This window comes from Barbatula barbatula (genome assembly GCF_947034865.1).
Source record: "Barbatula barbatula genome assembly, chromosome: 8".
Taxonomy (NCBI): Eukaryota; Metazoa; Chordata; class Actinopteri; order Cypriniformes; family Nemacheilidae; genus Barbatula; species Barbatula barbatula.
Window position 1 is genome coordinate 17,055,585 of NC_136771.1, and position 24,393 is coordinate 17,079,977.

Sequence of the window (24,393 nt, forward strand, 5' to 3'; positions counted from 1 at the left end):
TTAAATAATACTATTTTGCATTGGCAAAATCAGGCTTCATGGGATACAACATTCTAAATACGTAGACATCTTCTTGACCCCTTCGGCTTTGTGAAGAGCTTTCGCACCCTTTCGGCGGCTCGTGTGAAAGAACTATTCATGAGATCATTAAAAAGACAAAGTTATTCAGCTAGTTTTCTCCAAACACCGTAGAACTTTTATTCTTATTGTGGTTGAGTGGTGTTTCTCTCGCAGACATTTTCCCATTATAAGTGAAGAAATGTCTGTACTGGGTCGCTTAAGGCGTTGTGTAGATGGCTATAGCAACATTCCTAATTAGTGTGTTTCCATGTCTGTGGTCCAGCTATTTCCTTTAGCATGAAATTCAGCAAAAATTCTAATCAAGTACCCAAAACACCCTGAAGGAGGTTGTGATGAAGCTCTTTTCCATGTTTTGCTTTTTTATTTGGGCCCTGGGGCCCAGAGGCCTTTCTTTCCCCTTTCTCTGCAAAATCTCATTCAGGATGTATCTTTATTCAGACCTTGCATGTTTTCATTCCACCTGTTTTTTTTCCCACATCACGAAAGGCAGGAGCGGAGAGGATTGTTCCTCTGCTCGGGGCTCAAACCTCTGGAGATCTAACTGAACCCTTGATATCATCCCTCTCTTTTCTACCGTGCCTGCACTAAGAGTAATTACTTCATCACCCTTTTACTTCTTGACCCAGTGTCCCGGGTCTTTTTTATATCAAGGCAGAGCGGTTTGTTTTCTGTGCCTCAAGCGATTAGTCTCGCCCCGCATTCAGACCTCGGATAATGTGCAATTAAGGAGTGATCGCCTTTGTTTCTGAGCTTTTTTTGAGCAGGTCACACAGATTATTAACAGCATGTTTACTGACATCAGCTAGTTTGAGTTCTTCTGAAAGCTGCTTTACATGCAGGAGCAAATAAAAAGCCCCTTAGCTCCTGAGGCCTGTCCCGGGGCGCAAACAGGAGCAAGCTTATGTGTATTCTCTATTTGCTTGTGGTAAGCGTCTTAAACCTTCACCACAGGCACTGCTCCATAATTTAGCTAAATCTGTTCCTCGGTTATTTTGGAAGTCACGCCTTCTCGATCTCTCTCGGGTGTGCTGGAATAAAGACTGTAATTGGTTTCATTTCTCGGTTAATGTTTTCGAGGACCAATTTACATTCTGACAGCTGTCCACGGCTTGAATTAAATTGACTGGACAGGAGTCCAGTGTAGCGCCCTTTTGTCAATACTTTATTTTATTCCAGAAAGAAAAATGATCATAAACATGCCGACTTTTTCTTTGTTAAATCACTGTCTAAGGTTGCCATGTCTTTCAATGTAACAACAAAGGCAGGCCAACATTGCTGTTTATTACATCATCTTGCCTGACTGACACGCGAGGTCCAAAACAAGTGAAGACTGACTGACTTTCAAAGTTATTTAGTTATTTATTTATATAGAAGATAGCAACCCACTAGTACATTTATTTATGATTGTCAGGTTTTACCATTCTATACTGATGGGATAATCACATGGAAAGGTTTTTCCCGGTGAAAGTTGTTGCCGTTTAAAGGGATAGTTCATCCAAAAATGAAAATCCTGTCATTTACTCGCCAACATTCTTATTTTATGTTCCGCAGAAGAAAAAGTCAGACACGTTTGAAACGAAAAGAGGGTGAGGAAAAGATGACAGAATTTTCGTTTTTGAGTGAACCATCTCTTTAACCCTGGCATCAGATAAGTCTGATACTGCTTCTCTTGTTAAGAAGAATGAAATTGAAACACATTCAACTTCACAATCACCGCAAGTGTTCAAAGAGTATAAAAGACCTCCAAATACGGTTTAACCGCAGTGTTCGTATCCTCCCGAGCACCAAAAGAATACCAGCCCCACTGGAGTGCCTGGATCAGGAGTTCCTGTGAGAGGAAACATTAAATGAGATCAGTGACATGCCCAGACATGCCCCGCACAGTAAACCAGGTCTAAATAGCCCAAAATGAGCTGTCGTATATCTGTAATGCTCGAGTTCCTTGTATTTATGTGTCGGTTTATTTCTCTCGCTGGACATGGTTACTTTTTCTCTCATCTCTTTAAAGGTTTGGTCATTTCTCCTATTTAATGTGGAAGAACATGAATCGTGGAGCGTTCAGCTGAAGGTTGACACCTTCCGTTTCCACCTACATTCCTTCCAAGTGAGAACACCCTGAAACTTACCTGCGCTGGGTAAAATGTCATTATAAAACTATGGCTTAGAGCTCTTGTATCCTTAGATTGTTTTTCCGGAAGTTCTAGGTTCTCCATCATTTTGTTGACTTCACTCATACGCACAGATGTGAAATGCTTTCGTGTTTGTGCCTCCAGAACTCTCCTGTTGCTTAAAGTTGTGTCTCTCCTGGACACGCTTAATCCATCAAAACAGTTTCTGTAGGGAAGACAAAATACAACTGAAGTGCAAGGAATGTGCTAACAGAACGACCTTTTGCCCCTTTCGCTCCCAGGCTCATGAAGTTCATCTGTACCCTAGAGTTTTTCAACACTCTCAATGAGTGCGGTTATAACTTGACTCGATGTCTCCCTTAGTTTTACATGCAGTCATGACAGAACACAGCAATGTTAGTGCAGCTCTGAGACCGTAATCTTGTTAGTTACACGCTTCATATACGCCCTGTTAGTCGAACTTCCATAGGCGACTCGACAGCTGTTCCCATTTACACACTCGTGTGTGTGAAAGGGAGTGCGAAGCTGCTGCGGACGTTGGTTGTAAATTCTGAAAACAGCCAACACTCAAGTGTGTCAATGTGAAACAAACAGCCACAGAAGGTCATCTTTTAATGAGATGTTTCTTTAACAAGGAAAATGGTGATATATCTATATCTTGAATTCTCTGCAGTATACGTACCATGTGATTTGCGAAAGTGATAGTGATTTTGCCGGAATATTATCAGTCTCGGTGGCAGCATCTGTTTACGAATCCATATGCACAAGCCTTGAGCAGACCTCAGGCAGTTGTCTTTAGAAAGTGCCTTGTGCGAATTCTTCCCATGTGGGGTTTTGTCAGTTATGCATTGATGTTTTTCATTAATTGTGTAGGCTAATTAATTGTTTGTCATTAATTGAAAGATTAACTCAGACTGGAGAGCGGCAATGGACACCGCTGGCTTAGTTTCAGAATGTGTCTAATAGTAATTGATCATAAATGATCATTTTATCTGTTGTCATAATTTTGATAGAACGGTGATTAGTATAGACAGGAATTAGCAGTGACGAAGAAACCGAATGGGATCGGGAAAGGACCTCAAGCTGAGATTCGAACTCCGGTTGCCTGCGATGTTACAAATTATGTGTCAGTCTGTCGCACACAAAGCTTTGACTTCTTTCCCGATTTGAAATCAAGTTATACGTTTATTGCATATTTGCATAGTAAACATCTGTGTTGCAGGGACCTGAAAATAATGATCTGAAACCAGAGCAGGCCAGAGTTTCAGCGATTATCCGCTATGCTAAAAGTCAGCGGACCTTTGAAGAATACTGTCTTCGCCGCTACACGCGGGTCAAAAGTGGAGCTTTCAACAGTTAGTTCTTTCATGTTGTGCGGGACGGGCCAGTGCCCTCATTATCACGGTTCAGTGCAAGCTATCGGAAGAGATGTTCATTCTTTGTCATAACTAATCAATGTTGTGTAACATTTTATGGTGCTGTGGAATTCAAGGTGTAAGGTGTTCGCAGTCTTCTGCGCTCTAAAGAATGTTGAGGAACTGGTCCGAGACCACAACAGTTACAACGTTACGAGTAAATCAAAGCACGGAGACCTTCTAAACTCCAGCAGCAGCTGAAAAAATAAAGCGGTAGCCACTATTCTTACTAATTACCCAGTATTACCACTGCTGCCAGAGTACCATTACAGTTCCCATATAGGCAAACAACACCTGGAGAAGGTTTTGTAGCCTTCTATCCTGCTGTTTTAAAAGGATCGCCCACATTCTTCCCCCTGTTTTAAGTTACCGGCTGAAGAGGACCGATCCTTCGTTTAAACCTTTACAGTCTCGCTGTTAAGAGGACATGTGGAACACTTCTTTGGAGTTGAGCAGAAAACGTCTTTAAGGCCTGTTGTAAAAGTGCCCTTCCCTTCTCTGTTACTGGCAAGCCAAATTCCTGTTTAGATTTTACTGCATGATAAACAATACGCAAGTTGATATGTTTGAAGGGGTTATTTATCACAGTCATGTTACAAGATCACAATGGTGGGCAAGGGTCAGTGAGCATGTATGCTGTAGGTCATGTTGCACTTTGCATATGTGAATACATTTTTACTCATCAAGGATATTTCTGCCAATTCCAGATAGGAAAATGGCTTGTTTGAAAAAGGCGTTGATACAAAATGATTATGAATTTTTGTTATTGCAGCTTATTATAAAAAAATTATAAAAACCAATCTTGCAATTCCGTTCAGAGGATACATTCAGTAATATCTGTTGCATTTCATTTGCTCTTGAGTGTCCCTCCCAGGTTAATAGATTTTTCCTAATATCGCAGAAGTAATTTCCGTCTTCCGTTCTGCGCGACACGCACATCTGGTTTAATTTAACCTCCATTGTTATTGTTTACCCAACTTGTAAATTGGACATGTGGCCCTTTAGCGTCTCCATGTATCAATCCATCTCGTCATTCATGTAGCTGCGTGTGATCCCGCCTGAACATCGGCCGTCATGACCCAATCAAACGTGATGGATCAGGGCCTTATTTGTCAAGTTGGGGGCTAAACGCTAGGGTCGGGAGCAGATGGCATCATTGTGCTCGGTGGGATGTGGCGGTCCACAGGCGAATTCATTTACCCAGATGTCATCTGACTGATCGGAATGTGCGCTTGCTGGCTTTGCACCGGTTGCCCATTCATGAGGACGCTGTGTCTCCTCCGTCTTCTTTTGTAATAGGGCGAATACACAATGTCTCTGTGATGTTTCCATTTACACGTAACACGTTTTTGGTTTTGTTTGTGATTTCAGCTCACCACTTCGTGGTTTCTAGCCTTAAATTGAAATACTTCAACATAAAATGAAGTTCGTTGTGAGATTGCTATAGTGACAGTATCTTAGAACCCGTTTTGCTGTTCGACTTTCACAATAATGCAACATTGTTGCAGATCATTTATCATGTATCCGGGAAGGCCTTGTTGCTACAGCGTATCTATGCAAATTAAAATGTATCTGTAAAATGGTGAGATAATAAAATGGCTTTTCAGGAAAGCACCTGTTTTATGCAGTTGCGTTACATGGAAATCCTCACGCTGGTTAATTCTCTGCTGTGAACAAAGGAAGGGTCAGAAGTGCTCAAAAGATGCAGGCAGGACCTTCTCGCATGCCGCACATTCCTATCCACTGTGTAAAGTTTAGAAGGGTTTTTGTCTGCAAAAGCGAGGGAACCCCCCCCATTTTACATACACTCCTGTTTTTGTGGTTGCCACGGTGATGTTCTAACAGCAGACTTGCTAAGATGGTCTGGGATAATGCCCTCATCACCACACCTGTTCAGCTTTATTTTTAGTTTATTTCAGATATAGGGGAATTTGTGTTAGCCTTGTCATTTTGAAAGGAGAGATAAAATTGTCTTTCAGTCTCACTACAGAATGTCTCAGGATTATTCTTTGGTATTTCACAATAGCCATTTTTGGAGACCTTGTTGCCAAGGTTTTTGCTGTAACAGCCACTCGTAGCTGCTCGCTCGCTCGCCCTCCAGTTTCATTGGTTGGCTGATACAGATTCACTGGAACCCGTGTAAGATGGAAGAGCTTTTGCTGGCAATTCATCAGCAAATTGCCTGGAAACTTTTGACGGGTGCAATTTCATCCCTAACACTGGGTCACAGTGACTCTGTGTGGTCCTTGCAGAATGCTGCATCACTGCACATGAAATGAGGAATATTCTTTTCCCGCTAGGTTTGCTTTATAATGCTTACCCTCTTTTTAAAGGATAGTTGACTCAAAAATGAACATTTCTCTCTCAAGTTGTTCCAAACTGTGGCCCACATTCACTTCTGTTGTATGGACACAAAACCAATGCAAGTAAATGGGGGCCAGTTAACAACATTCTTCAAAATATTTTTTTGTGTTCTGTGGATGAAAGAAGGTCGTTCAGGTTTGAAATGGCAAGAGGGTGAGTAAATGATGACAGAACTTTTATTTTTGGGTGAATTATATCTTTACAGCATCACTCGGAATTGTAGCTCAAGAAACAATTATCAATAATAATTGATAAACACGGTTGCTTATAGACAAATTTAATTTGCTTTTAGCACCCAGCCCTTTGCACATTCAATGTTTAATCCCGTGTCAGTTTCCTTTCTAATGAATGTCAAGAAAATGGCAGAGATCACATTTGCTAACGCTTAGTTGACATGTTCCCACAATTCATTTGTCTTCATTAGCTTTTAATGAGCATCGGTAACGCCAACCACAGTCCCCTGAGATTTTAGTCTGGTTCGATCGCACTTGCCGGTTTGTTTGATCTGAAGCCATTTTGTGCAAGTGTAACAAAGATTTGCTAGGGTTAAATTGGGTATAACTTGTCATTGGCTCAGCAGAGACGTTCTGTGCCCCACAGTGCTGATAGAGGATGGATCACATGGTCTGTTACCTGTGAACAAAAGGCCTGATGAAAAACTGTTGCGTTTGTGTGCTGTTAAGCTTCAGTGACTTTGCATTCCCAGTTTGCTGTTTATGCAACAGAATCGTCCGTTGTCTAATGGGTTTTAGGTGGGTAGGATTATTGAAACAACATTTTGTAGGTAAATTAGTTGTTAGAATTGGTGTACAACACCGCTTTTGTTTGTCAGACATTGAAAGTCAACATCCTTAGCCATGAAGAAACGCAGTTAGTTTTAAACAGGTAGTGACATCAGAATTTCCCAATCATGAAAATGGAATAATAGCGCTAAAGAACACAATTTAGCATTTTTTCATGGTACATCATGTCCTAATAAGGCCAGTCAGGGTGGTTCAGTATGAGCGCCACTTAGGTGCATGCGAGACAAGTCTCGGCATGTTCAATGAGTCACAGGAACAATGCAAAGACCTTGTTTATTTTTTGACTGACTTGTTCCAAATAAACAATAAATGTTATGAATAACCATCCATTTCATTTTGCATTTATTGTGGTATTCTGCTAGTGGCCTTTTCACAAGGTTACAAGTGTTATGATTCTGTTACACCGCTGATGTGTGTCTCTCTTTGCTCGGGTGATCTTTAATCATGCAGTCCGCACACAAATCTGCCCCGAGTGCCAAATACCACCTGCTCAGTCTGGGGGAAATAACGCAAGGAGGGGCAGGCAGTCGTCTTCAGCAACTAAGAGAGGCGGGCTCTCTCAGGAACTGCAACAAGTGGAAGGCATGCTCCACCCGGTTTCGGTTGAATATAATCTGTGCTATTCCACTTTCATCCTCTGATTGCATGGACACTCATTACTCTGTTTACTGGGCTGCACCATTCACTTCCTCATCAGCAGAAAGTCTGTAAGATGATCCCTTTGTGTATCCTCTTGAGAGCTGGCAATTCATTTCTCTCCAGAATCCATTTCATATTTTCTAGATGGTATCCAAAATAGAATTTTCCCAGTGATGGCTTGGAATAATAACTTAAAATATAATAATTACTAACATGTCATAAAATAATACATATGTTATGGAAGATAGTGTAATTAATAATGTTAATAATAACGTTGGCAACATTTAATAAACAATATAAAGCAAAAAATAATTTATATAATATACTAGTATATAAATAATATTCTATGTAAGAATGTATTTTGGGCAGAAAGGGGAATGCTGGAACTACATCATAAATAAAAAATAAAAACAAATCAAAGCAAATTCAGTGTTTTTTTAAAGTTTGGTGTCATGAGGAGAGGGCAAGGACTCTCTCTCTCTCTCTCTCTCTCTCTCTCTCTCTCTCTCTCTCTCTCTCTCTCTCTCTCTCTCTCTCTCTCTCTCTCTCTCTCTCTCTCTCTCTCTCCTCCCCTCCCGGCTCACTCCCTCTGTTGGCTCAGTCAGTCCGCTAAAAGAGACAGACGGGGCAGATCGCAGGATTCTTCTGTTCGGCTTCTGCTCCATATGCATCCGTCCGTGGATGACTATGTCTCTATCGGAAGCGGGATTAATCGAACCCTTTTCGTGCGGACACATTTAGGTCTGTTCTTCATCGACTTTCAGTGAAATCACAGCCGGATTACCGTCATCTCACCATCATGGGTTTCTACGGCACTTTAAAGATGATCTTCTATAAAGTGAGTAAACGCTCTCATTCGCTTTGGATGCATTGCGGCTTTTATATACCGATACGCTCTCATCCGCCTCCGGCCGGGAGATGTCGAGGTGAGTTGCGATCGACGCGACAAACGCTCCGATGATAAATCAAAGATGCTGCCCGGCAGCGCGGTGCGTACAATTCGAGCGCGATACGCGCGCGTCTAATGTACATAGTTCACTCTATGGGGAGCGTTCTAATTGTCGCGTCGCGATTTTTACAGCGAACAGACGTAGATGAGGGTGCGTCGCTGCCGGTCTGTGAAACGTGCGGCTGTTCTTACGGCCACTGCGGAAAAATCTCCAGCTGACATAATCACCTTCCGTGATATTCACATGGGTGTACTTTATAAGTGTCCTTCGTTTCCACGGATGGCTTTCGCGTGTTTGATTATAGGGAGGGTTTGGAACACATAGGCTCCATCATTATTTCTCCACCATCTGTCCATCCTAACCACACATACTGCACCTGTGCTCCCTACAGACTCTCATCATACATCTTCTTATTAAACTCTCCTACACATCTTACCATCCTTGTTAAATATGCATCAGATTATGGACTTCAGTGGCTACTGTATGACTGGCTATAATCTGACAGTGTTATATCAGGCTATTAGATATTCTCACGTCCCTGCACCGTTCAGAGCAAACCTGTTGGTAATATTAATTTGTGCTATGCAGTCGTGTAGGCTGGAAACAGGACTTTGACTCCTCCACTGTTATTCCTGCCATTCATCCCACGGTTCCTCTGTGCTTCCAGTTTAATGGCTTAGTGTTGTGATGTTTGAAACAGACCTTATGAGTGTGTGTGTGAACATTAATGTATTTCCTCGAGCCGTGTCAGCTTCGGTTGATTCTGCACTGCATGTTGAAGGGTGTGTATCCTCCGCTGACTGGAGGCGTCGGACCCCCCTACAGTGATCGGGTCACTGTGTCATTGCTTTTGACGAGGAATAAGCCTCGTCTTTCCCAAAGCTCTCAGGTTATGTTGTTATTCGGATATTTGAATTCGGGCTGATGCGAGTGTAGCCGTGCTTGACATGAAGGCGTCAGAACAGCATGTAAATGACACTGACATTGACGGATGCCCTCGGTGATGTTGTTAATTGAACTCTTAGTAAATGAAACGCATTGAGGATTTTTGATGCTCTGAGAAGGACACAGTGTGGAAAACGGATGTTAGAACTGATTTGTTGCTTTCAACCTTTATTATGTTCATATTCTTTGACATTTGAATTAGATGGTGACCTCTTAAAGGAGTAGTTCACCTTCAAATTTAAATTCTGTCACCATATAAACGCCCTCTTGTCATTTCAAAAATGTATGACCTTCTTTCTTCTGGAGAACACAAAAGGAGATATTTTGAAAAATAGCACACCCCCCATTCACTTCTATTGTAACCAATGCAAGTGAAGCGGGGGGGCTGTTAACAACATTCTTCAAAATGTCTTTTTTTGTGTTCTGCGGAAGAAAGTCATACAGAGGGGGGTTAATGGTGACAGAATCTTCCTTTTGAAAGTGAACTACTCCTTTAAAAATCCCAATGTCTGATGATATTCTCTTAAAGAGTTTTCACAACTTTTAGATGTTTTCCAGAAGACTTAAGGTTTCAGCACCTTAACGCACAGTCATGGCTCATTTTGATAGTTTCCATAATGAAAAGTTATTCATTCATAAATCACACATGGGTTCACTCATTAATGCCGGCTATATGCCAAGACTAGGACCGGTTTTCCTAAATACAAGCATTCCTGTTAACCACAGACCAAGCCATTTTTGCTCTGTGGTGTGAGACAGAGAAATGATTACACAGTGACTCATCTAAAATCTGATGTCTCTCGCTGTTAACCCGAGCGAGGAGCAACAGCCCAATTCCCTCGCTCAAATGCACTTTGCTTAGTTTTACATGCATTTTACTGTTAAACGTTGACCTTATTCCATTAGATATACATTCTCAAAGCATGTGCATTGACTCTCAGGTGTTAGGTATGTGAAAGTGTGCTTTGGTTGAAACCAATGAGGCTCGACAGGTTTAGGTATTACCAGTGATTAACACATTGCATTCCTTGCATGTTTTATGTTAGCTGTTCTTATGGCGTAAGCTTACCGTATTAGGCGAAACTCAAACACACACATAAGCTGTTTATACAGGCATGTTCAATATGTATCTTTGTGCGGTGTAATTCACCCTTATATTCGCTCACACACCCTGTGTGTCCTATTGTTTTGACTACTTTTGCAGTGAGATCACTGGCTTGAGGAATCAACTGCGGGTGGGTTCAAACTAATCCTAGCCAAGCCGTCCTTTAAAATAAACACACTTCATTTGGAAGGAGCCAATATCTACGTGGGAGAGTGTTTTTAGAACTTACAAATACACATTTTACTTTGTCTTGAGAACGGCCAAACTGCATCAAAAAATGAGGGCCGGAGTTAGATTAGGCTTAAGTTTATTGTTCTTGGGTTTTAATAAAGGAAAAGTCCATCTAAATGGTCCTGTAAATACTGTGAGTCTGGCACTCTTTAAGGGAGTATAGGCAACATTCGTTTCATGCACATTGTTCTGTTTTTCTCCGGCCCTCAGTTACTGTGAATCTCACAGTGTGGGGCCTCTTCAGAAACCTAGACAGAGCTTCATTATCACACACACCCTTCAGATCTGGAAAGCAATACCATTAACCTTGCACAAGTGTATTAAACATGTGGATTGACTGACATTGGATCTGTAGCAAATGTTGTAATGCGATTTTTCTTTTTTATTCATGTCAATGTGTATACACCAATTTTCCAAAATATAAAAGCCACAACAATCTCAACAATCTTGCTTTTGTTATGTTGCATGTTACTTATTGCAGGCACTGTGTCTGCTCATGCTTAATTGTGCCCTCCGCAAAATTTGGTCTTGACTCTTAATTCTGTGTCTATGTTTAATGACTCCTGGACTCAATACACAATGATCTGTTATAATGGCTTTGTTATGGAGCTCCTCCCATAAATTCATTCTGATTCACCAACTAATACAAATTCTCTGCTAGCACTGTACCATCCTAAAATAGTTTTATTCAAATGCGGTTAAGGACCTCATTGTGTTGAGGACACTAAACCCTTGTTTTTCCAGAGTAGATGCTCTGTAGCCAGGCACCAACTATGCGGCAAAACCGGGGCCATTTAAGCTAGGCTAGGGGTGGAGGGGTGCGACCGAGACAGTGAAGGATAGTCCTGCTTTTTATTCCCCTTTCTGCCCATATAAATTTAGTCTGTTGTCGTGTCCTGTGAAAGCTCAGTGCCAGTCACGCCCTCGCAGATGTGTATTTGCATCAGTGTTCGCCCCCCTTTCCGGTGCATGAGTGTGCGTTTATACCGCACACCTCTTTGTAGAATCACAATTGTTGTCCAGCTTTATCTTTCCTTTGCCTTGGGTCACTATGAAATGGACGATGACCCTCATTTTGCTGGCCTACATCTGGTAAACTAGCACAATATCCGGCACACAGACTCTTAGCATGAACGCAGATCTGTCCGTTGATGGTCTGATGGGGTGTCTGTGTGGTTGTGAACAGGCTGAGGAATGTTCTGTAAATGTTCCTTAGACACCCACCACCCTCTCATTACCACAAAATAGCTGCTTGGCAGGTCGTTTACACTGTCATTATACACTTTAAGTGACTGTGTGGCATTGTAATTTTACATGTTTGCCTGTTTTGTACTCTACATGCCCAAACTAACTATCATCCATATTTCTGTTGCAGATGAAGAGAAAGTTGGACCATGGGCCCGAGGTTCGGTCTTTCCCTTCAGGAAAAAAACCCTGTCCAAGGTAAAACTCCTGCTGTTAGACATAAAAACTAGTGCAGTGGTTGGGTTCTTGTCCTACATTAAACCATAGTGACCACTTAATAGACAGAAATGGGTTACTTGCGTATAATATGTTCCTTCAACTAATTGGTTGGCTGAATAATAGTCAGGAAGTCTTTAGACAAACAGGTTTATACATTTTTCCACACTAGAATCCATACTAGAAGCTCTTTACACCCAGGCTTCTAGCAAGCTTTCTCGTGGTTCATACCACAACAACAAACGGCAAATGTGGCAGTAGTGTGCTCTGGGTAATTGAAGCATTTTGATCCTCTCGGGTTCAAATCCCATTAAATATGAATCTGTTATAAAACAGAACTCTCCACATGCACTCCTGTGCTTCCTCCCGCTCTACCTTTCTCTATCACCCATATGTCTTTTGCACTGGAGAAACTATGTGTAGTATGCAAGAAAAGACTGCTGAATCGCCCGAATCTTCACACAGGACCCCAGAGACAAGCAGGAAGGTCTGCTGACATGTGGAGAGTTTCTCTAGTCACTCTGTGTCCCTCCCCAACTGTTTTTCTACCCACCTTTTTTTAGTTTCCTAGGGCAATACCATACAAAGGTCAAACATACAGCTCATATATCAATGTTTGGTGGTTTAAATACCTATGTGAGGTCTCAACGTTTCTAAAGCATGGTTCTTCATAGTCAAGTAAGATGCTTTCAGAATTGTCACATCCAGGTCTATATTTCTTATAAATGTGCACGTAAAAATTAACGTATGAACAGACATCTCTTTTTCATTTGTTGGGCATTATTGCTATTGGTTTGGGCATTTTAATGAACTGAAATCCTACAGTGTATGTAGTCTCTCAAAAACGTGTCCTGTTTGTCATGCGTAATGCATCTTAAATAGAAAACTCATGTATTGACTGATATTCTTCTGATTTCTGGACTCTATCATCTGGAGTTTTGGAAAACATAAACAGATGGTTCAATATATTGGTAAAAAAAACATTATATGGGACTTTATATTTCAAGTTTTTACAAAAATCACATCCATAGTGCTGGAATTTCCCCATTCAACGTAACGGTGATTTTTAAGCACTGACAATGTAGATATTAAAAAGCCATTTGAGATTAAGCAGCAACGTTTTTCATAGATGAAAGCGCAATGTGAATATTTGCGTGAGCTTTGGGGAGGTGGTTTTTGGGCTTCAAGTCCAAGGAAACGGTCTATAAAGTAAATGCTCCCCCTATCCTTCAGTATGTATTTTATCATTCATTCATTGTACATCGTTTTGTTTGTTAAACTCTAATTTGTTGTTCTCCCCCCTCACCGAACAGCCCTACAGGACTGCCATACCCAGCCACGCCCACAACGTTTGGGGCCTTGAGAGAAGCAAATGGGCAGGGTCAGCCGAGACGCCGCATCCCATCCATCCAGCCCCCCACGGGCCTGCAGGAGTGGCTCCGCACCTTTCAGGTAAGTTCATGCAAATCTGCTTCAGCTTGATGCAAGATGTTGCAGGGAGGATGACCAAGGGAAGTAGCGGTGTTTGTTTAGACTGGTGTCGTCTTGAAACCTTGATACTCAGTCCTGGTTAAACACAGGATTGGAACAAGCCATGTAAAGACATAAAGCTCTTATGCTCTTATGAGTTTGCACCTACTTGAATTGTTCTCACTTCTGTAATCCTGCAAAAACAGAAAGCTGAGGCTCCGCCCCATCACTGTTTGCTCTCCTTTGCTGATAATTACAGGCCTGATCAGTCCTTAGGCTTACCAAAGCTGATGAAATTGCAGATACCTGTGTTTACAGAGGGATGTCGAAAATTTCGCCTAATGCTGAAAGACATGTTCTTTCTTTTCCAAGCATTCTACAGCAAATGCACTTGATATATCTCGGGGCAGTTTTAATGCATGGAGATGTACAGAATTGAAACCTTGAAGTGGTTCAATCGCAACCTTGTTATGTACACATTGGGAATGAGGGAAGTGATGGTTATAGTTTTGAGATTAACTCGAATTTAAAGCTTTTATTTTTTAAAGTTAGTAGATTATCATAAAACAGGAGTTACTATGTATTTATTTTGGGGCTGCATTTCCCATTTCAATAATTCTGTCATATTCTGGATTTCATAATCCATACTTTGGAGTATGCTTTTTGTACTGTTTTTCAAGATCAAACAATTGAAGTGCTTTTACTTTGTTTAAGCTGTAAAACATGGTATGCTTAAACACACACAAACTAGCATCAATCAGTTTGAAGCAAAGTTGTGTTTCACCTCTCCATAGTTGCTTTATATCTCTATTTAAACATCCCTGAGCAATTTCCCCTCGCTCATTTGATGCGCCTGTAGAGCGGAATGACTTTGGCACAATCTCTCTGATGCAGCACTATAAGATCAGTGTAACATTTTATTCAAGCGAATCAGGCCTAAGCGCTGCTTAATATGGAGAAAGTGAACCCTGGGAAGCTTCCAACAGCCCCAAGACATGAAGTCTGTTCCAGCTGATTCACGAGAAGCTTCATGGTTACGTTCATGCCAGAAGTCTGCATTTCAGGGACCTTTCTGCTGTATTGCCAATGAAAACCATTACCGAGCCTAATTGAAGCTCCTAAATGAAAGCATATTGATGTCAATACTCTGTTTGAATTGTCCAACTGTGTCAATTGATTCGCCCGAGGATCTTGGGTGGACACCTGGTTTAGATGTGCTTAGTCTTAATGTGCTGATGTTGTGTTACAGAGCTGGAGTGGACCGGAGAAGCTGCTCGCGCTGGATGAGTTGATTGACAGCTGTGAGCCCACACAGGTCAAACACATGATGCAGGTGATCGAACCGCAGTTTCAGAGAGACTTCATCTCACTGCTGCCCAGAGAGGTAAATACAACCCTAAAATAAAACGAAATGGAAATCTCACTGGTCATCATGTTTACAAAATGTTGTTCACAGAACGTTTCATAAGTGAATAAAAAATAGTTTGTAAAATTACAGTTTTATGACTTAAAAAGAAAATCAATGTTAGCTTTTGATGCTCACAGATGCTCACTTGTATAGTTAAACAATACATTAAGCTTATTTTTTAAAAGTGCATTGAAAAATAAGCACTAGGCAGCCGAGATTTGCATTAAACATATTTAAGTTGTATCTGTTGATGCGTAACCTTGGCAGAAACAAAAGAAAATGTAACTAAATTCATCCCTTACATCTTTCTTCTTTTCATTCCCAATTTTATACTATTTTCTTTCTTTAATTTGAAAATACTCCTGTTGTGTGACTCCAATATTTTTTTTCTTTAATTTGAAAATACTCCTGTTGTGTGACTCCAATATTTTCTTTCTTTAATTTGAAAATACTCCTGTTGTGTGACTCCAATACAAGGAGGAGGTACTGGCTGTCCTCTCCTACTTTTATCTCCGCATCTATTCGAAAGGAAATCTCTCCCACTTTTCATCCCTTTCATTCTCTTTTCATGTCACTGTTTTAACCTGCACTTCTTGTTCTCCACCACCTGTCATCTTGTCTTCCCGTCATCTCCCCCTCCCCTCCACCAGGTTGTTTTTCTTGCAGTGCCGTTCATTTCTGGGCGTGTTTGTGTGCCTGATTGAACTAGAGTATGTGTGTAAATACAGCTCCTTCAGGCTGTACACCCTATCCAAGTTGAGACTGCGGTATACACCCTGTTTTCAGTGACAACAATTATGATAGATTGCAGAAAGAATCCTGGAACTGTTTGGACATGCTCTGTCTGCACTTTGGTCTTCAAAAAGTGACAGCGCTCCTGAAAATGAGAGAATAGAACAAAACCACCTAAGAATTCTCTCTGTACTTGGCTCCAATGAAAAGATCGGAGTCATATTAGTAGAGTACAATTGGGACTCTTTCCCTTAAAGGACCCAAAGTGTCTTGCTATGGTTGAGCAAAAATATTTATCTGTTAAATCTGTAAAAAAATGTTATTCCATATTAGTAGAGTGACGCAACATAAAGTTTGTTCTAAGCATTTTAATTTTCATCAAATCGCTTCAGGAATTTCATTAGAACATAAAGACAGTTTTTTATGTTTCATTTTAAGTGCAGCACAATACAGAAAATGCTACAGTGTTGTTTCACAAATAATCTCTCTTGTCATTTGAAGTGGTAAATGTGTCCCCACTTCTATTATAAAACTATTTCTTTCCAATTTTGGAAAACAAATATTTGCTAGTTGACATTTTTCTGCATCATCATTGACAACCTGATAGTAATTTTGTGTTTTTGTCAAAAATAGTCTCAAAACTCATAATTTTTTTTCAAAATGTCCAATCTTTTTTCAACAAGCTGCAGTTAGCTTACATTTGAACAAGTATTACTTTTACACCAAACTACTTTAATTTTGGATGCGGCGACTCGCCAGGAAAGATATTTTTGGGAGTTAAAAGAAATGTTTTTCTCTCCTTTTAACTATTTCTGTCTTCTGGTTAATAGTTTGGACTGGTGCTTTTTGCATATAAAACGGGCATAAAACTGCTGACCTAGCCAGAGAGCCTTTTTGGATATGTATTATTTTATCATCCAAAATAACACAAAGAAGATGCCATGGCCAAAATCTGTTTTCTAGACTGAGAAGGTGTCGTTTAATTGAGACTTTCTATATGCTCACTCCTTTTGTATTTTGTCTTCTAGTTGGCCTTACACGTGTTGTCGTTTCTGGAGCCAAAGGATCTGCTTCAGGCAGCTCAGACGTGCCGTTACTGGCGCATTCTAGCAGAAGACAACCTGCTCTGGAGGGAGAAGTGCAAGGAAGATGGTGATTTCACAGCTCTCCACTCCCTTCACAACTCAATTTCTACTGCTTTTAATGTTGTCGTCGTCTGGAAAATCCAGCTAATACTTACGTGTGCTGAATCATTAGTGTGGTCTACCTCTTATAGGTACTATGGTGCAGAATTACAGTTGTATTTGGTGAAAATATCATTGTACTTTGATATACCATGTGCACTACTCCAAGATACTTCTAATATTTGAATGGTTTTGTAGTACCATGGCTGTACCTAAACTTTACAAGCTTTTCTAAACTCTCATCCTGTCCGTTTTCAGGTATTGATGAGCCATTGCACATAAAGAGAAGGAAAGTTATCAAGCCGGGGTTCACACACAGTCCCTGGAAGAGTGCCTACATTAGACAACACAGAATAGACACCAACTGGAGAAGAGGGGACCTCAAATCACCCAAGGTAGACAACTTTTTCCTTTCTTGTTCTCCTTCCAACCCCACTGCATTAAACAGCCCATGTTTTATTTCTAGCAACTTATGCCTACATTCGTCTTTTTTAGTTCTTTATGACTGCCTGGTGTTATATTACATCTTAAATGTACTTGGCAAGATATGCCTGCTTATCTGATTTTTCCACACTTGAAGTCTTGCAAATCTAGCTATAAAAATCCTCTACTGTTGCACAATAGAGACCTGTGGCACACTGGTTCGAGTCTGGCCTCCAACACTTATCAACTACTCCCCCGCCCAACAATTCCCAGTCACTCTAACTGTATACGCAATATCAATGCGACAACCGTCTCATTTGGTTATACACGCACACAGCTTTTTCTGCATCAGAAGCTGTTATTTATGATAAACTGGCTGCTTTGTTACCATGGTGACCATGCACCCCAGATCCTGCTCATCTCCCTGGCGTGGTTTTGAAAGCTGCTGTGTCATTTGCCACATCAGCAGTTTTGCGTCATTCTCGCACAACACTGGAGCTGTACGTCAAAATAATAAAATCCTTGTTTTTCCGTTAATTCTGTTTCTTCGTCTTCTGTGGTCTTCCTCCATTTGTAGGTGTTGAAAGGCCACGATGACCATGTCATCACCTGTCTGCAGTTCTGTGGAAACCGCATAGTGAGCGGCTCTGATGACAACACGCTGAAGGTGTGGTCTGCGGTCACTGGCAAGGTGAGTGTCCTTTTATTCATGACATTATGGTCCCGCGCTGATGTAGATCATGCTCTTGATGCTTTTAAATGTTTATGGGGTGTACCTTTTATTGTAGTGTATATTTAAGGTTTAATATACAGTCTGGTTGTTAAAACTGAAAACGTTTATTATATTGATGCCCAGCTTAATGTACCTTATTAGTACAGGAATTATACATTATTATTATTAATTTTAATAATTACATAATGATTGTTTCATATGTTATGTATTAATAATGTAACATGATAAATTATTATATTATATAAATTAAATAATATCAATTTAACATGAAAGAAAGAAGAGATAGAAGAGTAATATGTGAGGTTGCCCAGTGTAGTCGGTTGGTTGTCTGGAACAGTCAAAACAAAAGATTTTATAGTTTTGACCAATCAGAGTCCAGTATTCCTGAGAGACATTTATGAGGATACATGACTGTGAAGCCGTCTCTTCTCTTCTTTCATTATCTCACAAACTCTCTCACGGGAGCCTTGTTTTCATTGAACATGATCGTGCAGCTCTCAGCGGGCCTGCAGAAGCACTTACAGCCATCTCAATTCACCCGGAATACATGCACATGACCACCTTCATCATTTATTCACATGAGAACATGACAACAGTCATGTACAGCTGAACGCAGGGATGATCATTGAGCACTTTCTGCAAAAATCCTGCCATCTCTCTCCCTCCCTCTCTCTATTCATTCCCTGCCATTCCCCTGTCCTTACACTTTGAGAATTCATTGCGCTAGCTGGTGCTGTGACACAGTCCTTGTGTCGCGGGGTTTACGGCAGTTGTAAAATGGCGAGTTTCAATCATACAAACATACAGCTTCTGACCCTCCATTTTAATCCTGTTTTCTGAGATACAAACATGTTCGAGTTTTCCTTGACTCTTCCGCACTAGTCTGATCGTAATGGAGGAAGATCGCAAATCATACCCAAGGTTATCAGCCGTCGAGAATCCCTAATCAAATTTAGCGTGCATTGATAGGACGAGAGCCAATCGCCGCAGAAACGTGATTGGTGCGGCATCAACATGCCGTCTGATGAGAGCCATCATCGTAGCAGATGGCAGATGCACCATGATTAGGGTCATCGTCGCATATATGGCAGGCTGCCTTTCTGTTCCCATCATGCTTTGCTTTTTGAAGAGCCATTGAAAAGATTGACCAGCTTGAAAATGCTTGTAAAGCTTGGATGAGCTTCTGTTACCCGGAAATATGTCCAAGTTCTTTGAGATAAAGCTCTGTGTTTATTTTCTGTCTTTTGTCCAATCTAAGAATGGGCACTTTGTTACCATGTATACATAGTCTGTACGCATATGAAGGTGTGTGTGTGTGTCTGTGTATGTAAGGGATAATGTACAGATGGTCTTTACTATTAAAGTCCCAACACGAAGAGTTGTTGTGGAATGACAGGCTGACCTTATTATCCGGCCTGTTATGCAAAAACTTGGCAAATATGAAAAAAGTGTTAACATATACAAATATAAAACAAAAAACGAATAAAATAACAATATAAAACAGATATGAAATGAAGAGTTCGCTTATAAATGAAGAGAACAAAATCAAAAATGATGTTTTTATGTGCATTTCATGTAGTATCAAACTGCAGCTGGGTAGTTCTGAATGTAATAATAACTCAAAAGTATACAGCTAATAGTCCTCCGAGAAACTAGCATAACGCTAATAGCAACAGACCAATATGCATTTAATCAATATTTGCACAAAAATATGTAACTGCATAAGAAGTATTACAGGAAATGGTATAATAAGTAGATTTGACACCTTTTATATATAACTGTTAAGAATATAGTTGAATGAATAGTGTCTTCAGTCTGATGAAATTCTGCAGAAAGTCTCTCTGCACTGGCTGTGGCCAATTAAACAGGAAATGCCTTGTTCTTTGAAGCGCCTCTTTTCTCTTTTGGTTTTCAATTCACCCATCTGCAAATTATAAACTTCCGCTGCACATTAATAACATTCCCTATGCAGTTTTGACATGTTTTCTTTATAAACATCTGGTAACATCAAGAATTCAATTTTCTCTGCCACAGAGCCACGTTTCATCGGTTGTCATGACCACAGCCGCAGAGGTTATGTCCACTGTGTATGCCTTCCAACCAATCCAAATCCATGTTTACTGTCTGTTTCACTCTCATTGCTGTGTCCGAAAGCGCATAATGTGAGCGTACATACTGAATCTGAATAAGTAACTGCCTATCGGCTGTTAAACAGAACGTTATATATAGTATGAGTGGGAGTAGAATGATTACATTTCGGACATACTGCATCCGCCATGTTTTATGGTCATGTGACCCGTATGCTCTTTGACCTCTTTGAATTCAGGCACATGCTCGCCCTCTGAGAGCACAACAATTGCAGGTTAAAAGTGATAACATCTAGTACACAAATAGGCTCCTGGGTTTGGAATTTTAACTTGACAACCCCAGACACACACACATTATTATTTTAGCTTGACCTCCATTTTGGCTCAGGCATGAAAGCGTGTGTATTCTTTTTGCGTGGCCTCATTGTTCAAGTTTCGCTCTATTCTTTTGCTTTGCTCTGGGTTTGTCTGGAGATAAAGGCCACCAAAGAATGTCATTGTTCGAAAATAGCTGGAATTCCAGCTCACAAGAGCACCGTTCTCATAAAACACCCTTTTTTGCAGAGTATAGGAGGGGGAAAACTAAACTGTTTTTGTTAAGGCCAAGTGTTGTTCACTCCATAACTCGATTGTGGTTTACTATAATAAGTTATTCACAGCAACATCTGATATGAAAAAGGATCTAAGATCTGAGAGTTGTTTACAGCCCGCATTCACCAACACTAAGGCGCAATAATGCCATTACTGGCCCCCCTCCATAGTAAATGAATGGGCCTCATACTGTGTGTAATGGGAAAGTGATTTCGAGTGGAGATTAGGCTGTAACACAGCATCCCGCTCATTTGAATGTCTGCCACGCTTGAGGATGTGTTCAGCACGATAAAAGGATGCGATGAGCGATGCAATGTGGCAGAAACATGAGCAAAGAGAAGTTGTTTTGGAGTAGAATCAAGATATGAAATAATTATTTCATTCACACCAAATTCATCCATGGCTCAACAAATCACCGCCTTTCAGATTATGTGTGGCACTTGTTGTATAAATTCGTTCTTTCCTCTTCTCTGTCTGGCAGAGAGCTGTCAGACTCGTCCAGTTCTCCCTGTGAATCAGAAGAGATTTGTCCTCGAACTTCAGAGACCCTCGCCCGCGCTCTGAAGCAGTGGAGGTCTGCGTGCTGCCTGTCATCTCTCCCAGCTTCAAAATGCCTGTGGAATATGCCTGATATAGTGACACTAGGCTCGATTTTCATCACATCGCAACTGCAAATTTTAAATCTGGCTTTTTTTAGATGTGTTGACAGGATTTACCCGTGGCGCCTTTCACCTGTGCAGGTCTGAGAGTAGTTGAAAGGTTTGGAGTCAACAGAAGGTTGAGGAACACTAAAAAATGGCTTTAATTCTGTATTGTGGTTACACAGGTATACTGCGTAAAGCGATGCCGTTGGTAGAATGTTACAGTGAGTTGTCTAGCACCAGAAACAATTATAAACTCCCTCAGCGCTTCCCCCATTAATAATTCATCGCCTTTGTGCAGTTGCAGCAACGCACTGTTTAGTTGCAGCGTCTGAGGGGAACGGTTGAAAATGTTCAACAGTGATGCCAAGCACATTAACTTCATCTAATAGAGACGGTTTTAATTTTACAGTGTGTCAGAAGATTTAAGACGACCATAGCTGATCTATGCGGTAGCATTTTCACAGATGGCCAAGAGTGCAATATCAGAGAATTGAAATGGGGTGCGTTTTCTGTGCCTTTGAGCCATGTTTCGGAAGCAAGACTGGAGGTCAGCTTTTGCTGAGACAGAAAGTGTGACACAAGGTCACGGAGAGAATTTAGTTTACTCTCTTACTTTAGTTTGCTTACATCACTTTTTATAATCTCTCATTCTTAAGCCAGCATCTCTTTCACGTCTCTGCCCTCCTCACCGCTAATATTAACTGCTTTATTCTGCTTTTCATTTCCTGCGTCTTTCTCCTCCTCCCTCTCTTTAGCCATGACTCAGACTGCACCTTTGGCTGACCACCAACTCCTTAACATGCAGACTGCAGCACTCCTGCCCAAACCTTCCGCCCACTCCTGCATCAGTGCAACAAACACACCCAGCTGGACATTACCTTTGCTGATCTAGCACATACAGCTTATGTTAAACATTGGGTGTTAGGGGAAATGTATATTTTAAAACTGCTCTTGGGTCAGTGTGAAAACAGCCAACCTCTGCATGTTTGCAGCACAGTAGACTTAACCAAAATAAGTTTATGGTCACTGTAGTTACTGTATATCATTTTTTCTTTGCTATTTTATTCTTTTTTGACCCTAATTGGAATATATTTCCCAGAATGCTTTGTACTTATTTGGGTAGCAGTGGGTAATGGGCTGGTGACATCATTGCATAGTTTTGTTCTCATTGAGTGTTTACAGCTTTCTGTTTACCCACTCAGCCTCTCTTGAAGCATCGTCTCTTGTGATAGCTGGTTGTGTTGTAGTTTTGGATCGTAATTTTAGTTCTCTAAGTAACTACTGATCAAGACGGTCCGATTGGATTTTACCCCTCATGTATGGGGGCTTTGGCCCTACTTTTAGCCCAAATATATATTTTTTAATTTGAATACCAATCCAATGGCAACATTGTCTTTACCTTTTCACTTTCATTCTACCCGTTCACTGATCTTGAGATCAACAGCTTGTTTTCAAGTCTGTCTATGACAGATGTTCTCCAAACTGTAGTTCCCTGCAAACCATAGTAGTCTGTGGTTTGATAATGAAAAGCTTCAATATCAATGCAGATGGGAGACCTTTTTTGTATGAAATCCTAGGGTTAGAAGCAAAACCGTCTGCTCACCACCTGAGACTGCGAGAGATGTGTGCCAACATGGCCATTCAGCAATCACCTTCACAAAATTCAGGATTACCAACAGAACCAGTGTGTCGAAATGTTGGTTTTTGGAAGTAGTCGAAGGCACGAGCGGGCACTTCTCCATCCTGGCCGCCATCTACGCGGTATCTTCTTTTCTAAGATTAGATCTGGATTGTAAATCGAATGAAATTTGAAGAGGGTTACTCGAATGGATTTAAACCCCGATCCTTGGCTTCAAACGTTTCCCAGCAGCCACTCAAACGGAATGCTAAGCTCCATGCCCCATGGGTGCCACGGACTCGATCTTTTATGGTTATTCAACTGACTGATAAACAGACACCTAAGCCATTTGGTTTTAAAGGTCCTTTCCCAGACACGGTCTGAGTAAGCTTAAATCGCCCGAGAACACGGACTGCTGTTTCTGGCTTTATTTAAACCACCTCAACATTGCATTGGCAAGATCCATCGACCGACTAACACGTACACATTATAATGCAGAGCAGCTCATGCATATTGATGTGCTTCTTGCTGAATAATGCATGACTTAACCCCCTCCCTTTTCTTATTGATGTGTTATGGACACTACAAATGTGACTGGAGTAGCTTTTTGATCACACGATCATACAAAATAAGCTTCGGGCGCTTATTCCCCAGTTGCCTATAAAGAGGTGTTCTGCTTTTAAACCATTGGTTTCATCCCCAGTACTGTAGTGGTTTATAAGGATTGTAAATTGGATTGGTTTCCTCATTAGTTGCTCTTTTGTTCCATCTGTCCCACAAACAGCACTGGAACAAAGAAAATGCACATTAAACCGCTTGAAAGCACTAGGAGGTTGGCCACCCTTCTAAAGATTAATGATGCATTACGGTTGATCGTGATGGAGACAGAAATAGGAGCAGCTGCGTTATGAATTAAAGGTCCCGGGACCTTCTCTTTCGCATCTCCTGGGTTTATCACCCCTGCTTTTATCGGCCACGGTTCAGAGGTCACGCCTTCTGCTTTCCGCTTGGCCCAAAACACGACGAAATGGCCAAAGGCACCTTTGATTCCATATTTACCTCTGAAATGAAATTGAATTCAGTTTAATTAGATTTAGAGGAAATGGTCCTTAGCCTCATGGATCAATTGCGGAGATTTCTTCCATCACGGCAATCGATATCTTCTATATCATCTGATAGGATCGTGTTTTCTTTTCCATTAATGCAGCTTCCTGCTTCCTATGGACTGTAAAGTCTTGCGTTTGTTTTTTTATGAGCACAGGTTAAATTGATAGATCAGACTCTTCAAGCTTTGTCTTTGTGTTATTAATTTGAAAGCTTATTGTTATCCGCTCCTTGACTGTTTCGTTGCAGGGTTTTCATAACCATGTATTATCATTC

The 24,393-nt window shown here is 40.9% G+C and overlaps 1 protein-coding gene across 2 annotated transcripts in view; it reads left to right on the forward strand.

Annotated features, from left to right (window-relative positions):
• The window catches only part of fbxw7 (F-box and WD repeat domain containing 7), a 125,693-nt gene that overhangs the window by 95,581 nt on the left and 5,719 nt on the right, over positions 1–24,393 (forward strand). Inside the window, exons 1-7 of one of the 2 annotated variants that reach the window (XM_079462765.1) lie at positions 8,034–8,269; positions 12,038–12,105; positions 13,437–13,575; positions 14,843–14,977; positions 16,762–16,885; positions 17,176–17,312; positions 17,918–18,031. In XM_079462765.1, coding sequence (XP_079318891.1) covers positions 8,231–8,269; positions 12,038–12,105; positions 13,437–13,575; positions 14,843–14,977; positions 16,762–16,885; positions 17,176–17,312; positions 17,918–18,031 — 756 coding nt within the window. In that variant the 5' untranslated portion in view covers positions 8,034–8,230. Of the gene's footprint in view, positions 1–8,033; positions 8,270–12,037; positions 12,106–13,436; positions 13,576–14,842; positions 14,978–16,761; positions 16,886–17,175; positions 17,313–17,917; positions 18,032–24,393 lie in introns of those variants that run through there. The other variant, XM_079462764.1, reaches the window with a different exon arrangement.